Source organism: Cebus imitator, unplaced genomic scaffold (assembly GCF_001604975.1).
Source record: "Cebus imitator isolate Cc_AM_T3 unplaced genomic scaffold, Cebus_imitator-1.0 Scaffold277, whole genome shotgun sequence".
Classification (NCBI taxonomy): Eukaryota; Metazoa; Chordata; class Mammalia; order Primates; family Cebidae; genus Cebus; species Cebus imitator.
The window spans coordinates 2,138,030-2,145,439 of NW_016107592.1; the positions used below are offsets into that span (position 1 = coordinate 2,138,030).

Below are 7,410 nucleotides of genomic sequence, written 5' to 3' on the forward strand. Positions count from 1 at the left end.
TTTGAGATGGAGTTTCGCTCTTGTTACCCAGGCTGGAGTGCAATGGCGCGATCTCGGCTCACCGCAACCTCTGTCTCCTGGGTTCAAGCAATTCTCCTGTCTCAGCCTCCCGAGTGAGTAGCTGGGACTACAGGTGTGCGCCACTATGCCCAGCTAATTTTTGTATTTTTAGTAGAGATGGGGTTTCACCATGTTGACCAGGAGGTCTCGATCTCTTGACCTCGTAATCCACCTGTCTCGGCCTCCCAAAGTGCTGGGATTATAGGCGTGAGCCACCACGCCCGGCCTGAAACTCTTTTCATAGCATCTCATCTTGGACTATTTAGTTTGCTATATTGATTTGTCTTCAAATAATAATACATGGTTTTAAATACTGTATCATAAAATATATTTTAACATTTGAAAGTTTGAGGACATGTTTAAGCATAATCCTAAAAGGATTTGAGGAAAAATGCAGTCTTAAGATATCCTTACCATACACTGGTGTCTTCCCTGGCAGGATGACGATAATAAGCTGTAGGCCAGAATATGTGTTCTTGAGATGCCGGAACATGGGCTCTACGCTGTCTGCCCCCTGTGCATATTTGCAGAAGCATGGCTGGCCCTGGATGGGCATCCCTGCATCCTTAGAAATCTTACGCAGCTGGTCTGTGAAACCCCTAGAAGGAGAAACCACTAAATATAAAACCTTTGTCTAGTCATGAATTTCTACAAAGTGGTAATGGGAAGTTTGGGAAGGGAATGGAAGGATGAAGCAAAGATTTGTGTGCTCCATATATGAGAGGTCACCAGACTACTGATGTTAAGGGCAATGGTGGGTCAGTAATCAATTTTGCAAACTAAGAACATACTATACAGTTATACGGTATTTTATAGTTTACAAGGAGCATTAGTAATAGCATACACTGGTTAAGAGCCCAGCTCTAGAGTTAGTAAGGAGAGTTCAATTCCCAGTTCTGCTATGTACTAGCCATAAAATTTTAGGCAATTTATTTCAGTTTTCCTCAACTGTAAAAGGATTACTTCCATTATAGGGTTGGTGTGAAGATTAAACGAGATCATACATGTAAAGCACTTGGAACACCACCTAAGACCATGGTAAAAGCTTGATAAACTTTAGCTATTGTATATTTTCTAATTTGATTGACAAGATCCATAAGAAAGAGGCAGGGCAGGTATATTCCTATTTTACAGGTCAGAAAACAGTTTCATAGATATTACATATTTGGCCAAAGGTCAAATTATTAGATAAATGGTAGAGCCAGAATTTCTATAGTATTACCTATCTCACACTAGAATAGCAGGAAAGATTATAAGCTCAGAAGATACTTTTTAAAATATAAAAAGAAAATTTAAAAACAGATGAGGCTGGGTACAGTGACTCATGTCTGTAATCTCGGCACTCTGGGGAGTCTGAGGCAAGCGGATCACTTGAAGTCAGGAGTTTGAGACCAGCCTGGCCAACATGGCAAAACCCCATCTCTACTAAGAATACAAAACTAGTTTGATGTGGTGGCAGGCACCTGTAGTTCCAGCTACTTGGGAGGCTGAGGCAGGAGAATCATTTAAAGCTGGGACGTAGAGGTTGCAGTGAGCCAAGATTGTGCCACTGCACTCCAGCCTAGATGACAGAGTGAGACTCTGCCTCAAAACAAACAAACAAACAGATGAGGCAGGACGCATTCAACGTACTTTGATTTACACTGAAAAACTCCCAAAACCAATTTCTTTCTGTCTTTTTTTTTTTTTTTTTTTTTTTTTTTTTTTTTTTTTTTGAGATGGGTTATCACTCTGTTGCCCAGGCTGGAGTACAGTGATACAATCACAACTCACTACAGCCTAAACTTCCCAGGCTTAAACGGTTCTCCCACCTGAGCTCCCCAAGTAGCTGGGATTACAGGCATGTGCCACCATGCATGGCTAATTTTTGTATTTGTAGTAGAGATGGGGTTTCACCATGTTGGTCAGGCTGGTCTCAAACTCCTGGCCTCAGGCGATCCATCCACCTTGGTCTCCCAAAGTTCGGGGATTACGGGCATGAGCCACCGATCCCAGCCACTAATTTCATATTTAATGAAAATTCTGAATTTAGTAAAAATAAGTAATAATGAGCAACAATTGCTTCACTTGCTTTTAAAACAAATGAGGTCCTAAGTCAAGGATCTGAGTAATCTTTGCTTAAAATACTCTGATTTCTTCAGGATAGAGATGAAGTTTATAGATATTCCCTTCTCTTATTCCTTATTGGTGTTTAATTTTAAAAAGTATGAAATTGAATATTTTCACTTAGCCTGAACAAGAGCCACAAGCTCAATGATGCTGAGACATCTATTCGAGCTGTGAATAACAAATATAAAATTTTTAAAAAACTCAAGTTCAAAAAACAATTTTTTTTTTTGGCTTTTGAGGCCAAATAAGATAATGGTAGCATTGTAATAAGCCATCCTTATGATATTTTACTTGAAATCAGGGAGACAAAAACTTTGGAGGAAAAAAATATATTAAGTAATCATTAAAGCATCCATTTAGAGATTTGGGATTAATAAAAAGGGATGAACAGAAATAAATACCAAAAAAATTTATTTCTCACATTCTAATTTCTTCTTGCCATGAAGAAGGCAAGGCAAATTCTGAACTGGCTTGAGGTAAACTGGTCTCTGTATCACCCACGAACGTTTCATTATTGGCATACTTCATATAAGTAGAGATTTAAATTAGATAAGGATCATTTCCTTAAGAAAATTAGATTCCAGAGGGGTAATACATTTACAAAATAATTATAATACAATTGTATTTTGCACATAAATTGACAAGCACAAATAGAGAGGATACAGATGGGTAGAGATAGGAAGGAGGCATTCTTAGTAAAGGGCTGCATGAGTGGAAACAGGAAGAAAAGGACAGGGAGACAGAAGGAATACAGTGCTTCAGTTTCTTTGCATAGAATATGTGAAAATGGAGTAATGACGAAGGACTTAAGAGACTAGTGAAAGATATTAAATGTCATACTGATTTTACACTTGAACCCAGGAGGCAGAGATTGCACTGAGCCGAGATCATGCCACTGCACTCCAGCCTGGGCTACAGAGTGAGACTCTATCTCAAAAAAATGAATAAAATTAATAAATGTCATACGGATTTTGAATGTCACTCTTTGTCAAAGAGAAGCCTAAACGTTTCAGAGTAGGAATAGTCACAGTGGAGGTGGTGTTCTTTCACGACAACCAAAATTCTCAAACAAGGGTGACAGCAGAAGCCCTTGAGACTGTGTGAGAATCCCAAATGCGAGGAGATTGATAATGAAGAGGAAAAGAAGCCGAACTAAAGAACCAGAAGGCAAGAGAGGAGAATGTCAAGAAGGTAGGCAGGGTGCTGTGGCTCACGCCTGTAATTCCAGAACTTTGGGAGGCCAAGGGAAGAGGACTGCTTGAGTCCAGGAGTTTGAGACCAGCCTCGGCAACATAGTGAGATCCTATCTATACAAAAAAATAGAATTAGCTGGGCATGGTGGCGTATGTCTGTAGTCCCAGCTACTTGGGAAGCTCAGGTGGGAAGATCATTTGAGCCTGGGAAGTTGAGGCTGCAGTGAGTTGTGATTGTATCACCACACTCCAGCCTGGGTAACAGAGTGAGACCCCATCTCGGAAAAAAAAAAAAAAAAAAAAAAGGAGGCAGTCATATTTTAAGAAAACTAATGGCTTAGAAGAGACCATTGGAACTGATAAGCATAAAGATACAAGAAATCTTCCAGGAACCAGTTTTAGCAGAGCACTAAGATCACAAGGGAGGAGAGATGATAGCGGTCTGGAAGCCTAAGAGATTAAGTCAGATCATGTGAAAATTGCTGATCAAAAAAAAATTGAACAGAAGATTTTTGAGCACTTAGAAATTGGAGGACAGAATCTGAAGAAGAGAGAAAAAGTGGTGGAGATAAAAGCCAAATTTTGGAAAGTAAGGAAATAGACACAAGGAGTTTAACCATTCCGTCAAGATTTTCAAAAGAAAAATAAGGATCTTAGTTAATCCTCACTTGGTAGGTAGTGTCACATTACGTTTCACCTAAAGCTGTCTCCTTACGTTTTTAAAGTTTGGCCTATAGATTTCTCTGTACATAGTGAACTGTAATCTCTAGATATGTAAACAAGCTATAACCTATTCTTGTACCAATTGCTGTGTTTCAGCCCATCAAAGGCAGGCAGGCAACTGTTCAAACCACGTTCAAATAAGGCAAATATCAAGGTGTAAGCTACACAGCTGTTTCTGTACATCTTTTTCTGTCTATAAAGACTCTCTCTGAACCTATTCTAGTTCTAAGGGCTGCCTGATTTGTGAATCATTGTTTCCTCAATTAAACTCTGTTAAATTTAATTCGTATAGTTTATCTTTTAACAGATGGTGTCAGAAGTGGAATCTGAAGTAGAGATGCTAGCAATCCCTAGCAGCACAGAATGACTAAGCATGGTACCAGTCAGACTCACTGTGACCACTGCTCTCTTGCAAGCAACTGAAGATTGTGGGTAAATTCTCAGATTCTGAAGCTCCATGGATTTGCATTTTGAGCTATCTGAATCTGTTTGATCAAATTTTTAAATCTGAAATGGGTTCAGAAGTCATGACAGAAACTGGACTAGGTCCAGAATTGGACTGGATCTGATAATAAACTGACATGGATTCAGTTAGAGTCCTAACTGAGTCAGGCAGAAACTGGCAGTTAATGGCAAATAAGGAGGTGTGAACTTTGGCTTTTGGAAATTCACAGAGATTTTTGTGTTCTATGTCTATGTACTTTATTTATTTATTTTTTTTGAGATAGAGTCTCACTGTTGTCACCTGGGCTGGAGTGCAATGGTGCGATCTTAGCTGTCTGCAACCTCCATCTCCAGGGTTCTAGCACTTCTCCTGCCTCAGCCTCCCATGTAGCTGAGATTATGGGTGCCTGCCACCACGTGCAGCTAATTTTTGTGTTTTTAGTAGAGACGGGGTTTCACCACGTTGGCCAAGCTGGTCTCCAACTCCTGACCTCAGGGGATCTACCTGCCTCAGCCTCCCAAAATGTTGGGATTGTAGGCGTGAGCCACCACGCCTGGCCTGTGCCCTTTGTTTCTTTTTCTTGTGTGTCTAGGTAGGGGAAAAATCACTGGCTAAGTTGATCAATGGGATCTGACAGCCAAAGCCAAGATTCAAGGTAAAAAATGGGATCCTTAATTTCTGAAGAACTGAGTACTCTACCTTATAGCCATGTCTACCTACACATGCATAAATGTTGGAACCCAAAAGTGGCAAACACTGAAATGGTGAAATCTCACTTTAGGTAATTAAAAATTATAGTGGAACATCCAAAATGAATACGACTACACTTTAAGAAGTCCATTTACAAATGAGAGCTCTAGGCCAGGTGCCATGGTTCACGCTTATAATCCTGGCCACTTTGGGAGGCCAAAGCAGGAGGATTGCTTGAGCTTAGGAGTTTGAGACCAGCCTGGGCAACACAATGAGACTTTGTCTCTACAAAAAAAGGAAAAAATTAGCAGGGCATGGTGGCATGTCCTTGTGGTCCCATCTACTTTGGGAGGCTGACGTAGGAGGATCACTTAAGCCTGGGAGGTTGAAGCTCCAGTTAGCCATGGTCACACCACTGCACTCCAGCCTGGACAAAAGGGTGAGACCCTATTTGTCTAAATAAATAAATTAAATAAATAAATAAATAAATAAATAAATGGCCAGGAGCAGTGGCAGTGGCTCATGCTTGTAATCCCAGCACTTTGGGAGGCTGAGGTGGGTGGATCACGCAAGAGGTTAGGAGTTTGAGACCAGCCTGACCAACATAGTGAAGCCCCATCTCTACTAAAAATAAAAAATATTAGCGGGCGTGGTGGTACACACCTGTAATCCCAGCTGCTCAGGCAGGAGAATCACTTGAATCTGGAAAGCAGAGGTTGCAGTGAGCTGAGATGGCACCACTGTACTCTAGCCTGAGTGACAGAGCGAGACTCCATCTCAAAAAAAAAAAAAAGGTCTCCAACTTAGTTTCATTCAAGGATGCGGATGTGTAGAAGCTTCTAATAAGATTTCAATATTTTCATTCGCTCTCTTTTTTTTTTTTCCTGAGACAGAGTCTCACTGTCACCCAGGTGAGTGCAGTGGTGTAATCCTGGCTCACTGCAACCTCCTCCTTCCCAGTCCAAACGATTCTCCTACCTCAGCCTTCCAAGTAGCTGGGATTACAGACTCGTGCCACCACGCCTGGCTAGTTTTTGTATTTTTAGTAGATGCGGGGTTTCACCATGTTGGCCAGGCTGGTCTCAAACTCCTGACCTCAGGTGATCCGCCCACCTTGGTCCCTAAAGTGCTGGAATTACAAGTGTGAGCCACCACACCCGGCCTATTCTCTCTTTTAAAAGACTATAAAAGGCTAATAAAAAGCTTAAGTGACAGTAAATTATTTTTATTCAACTTTTGAGTAAACTGCACAAAAAAAAAGAGAGAGAGACAGATTCTGTGTCATATTGCCTTTTTCAGGTCTATTGACTGGAAAATTGAGTCTCCTGTCTGTCAAAGAATAAAGGTTTTTGCTTTTAAAAACATTTTAACGATCACTTTGGCTAAATGAATGACTACTATTTCACAGTGACCTGTGATTCTATTTTGGCCAAGTGTTTTCAATCTTTAACATATTTGACAAGCTTCCCCAAATCAAATTTCAAATTCAACATTGTCTTTTTTTTGACTTCAAACTAACTGTGGGATGTTATAGAGGTCCCCTACGACATTCAAAAGAGAGATAATAAACAGGCTTATTTTACATGTAAAATTACATGAGAAACACTGTCAAATAAGAAGTGATGTTTAAACTTCTGAGTTATAGTTTTATAAGTGTTAATATATATTCCAAGATTGTGTAAGATTATGAAAGTTCTCATATATCTCATCATATGTTAACAGACATAATTATGGTTATTATGTTAAATTATTATAGGCCACAGAAATAACCAAATTTCCTTGTCAACTGTGTCTTTATGACCATTTAAAGTCATTTCCACAGTTAATTGCTTAATTCTAATGCAGTTTCTAATATTAGGTAGGTGCAAAAGTAATTGCAGTTCCTAGTATTAAATGTAATGGTGGCTGGGCACCGTGGCTCATGCCTGTAATCCCAGCACTTTGGGATCCCAAAGTGGGTGGACCACATGGTCAGGAGTTTGAGACCAGCCTGGCCAACATGATGAAACCTCATCTCTACTAAAAATACAAAAAAATTATCTGGGTGTGGTGGTGTGCACCTGTAGTCCCAGCTGCTTGGGAGGCTGAGGCAGGAGAATCATTTGAACTGGGGAGGAGGAGGTTGCAGTGAGCCAAGATTGTGCCACTGCACTCAAGCCAGGGTGACAGTGAGACTCTGTCTCAGAAAAA

The 7,410-nt window shown here is 40.3% G+C and overlaps 1 protein-coding gene across 5 annotated transcripts in view; it reads right to left on the reverse strand.

The window, feature by feature from the left end:
• LOC108284369 (protein argonaute-3) overlaps positions 1-7,410 on the reverse strand; it is a 123,395-nt gene that overhangs the window by 22,328 nt on the left and 93,657 nt on the right. For all 5 annotated transcript variants that reach the window (XM_017501083.2, XM_017501081.2, XM_037728706.1 and 2 more), the window contains one exon: positions 475-659. In XM_017501083.2, coding sequence (XP_017356572.1) covers positions 475-659 — 185 coding nt within the window. The remainder of the gene's footprint in view (positions 1-474; positions 660-7,410) is intronic.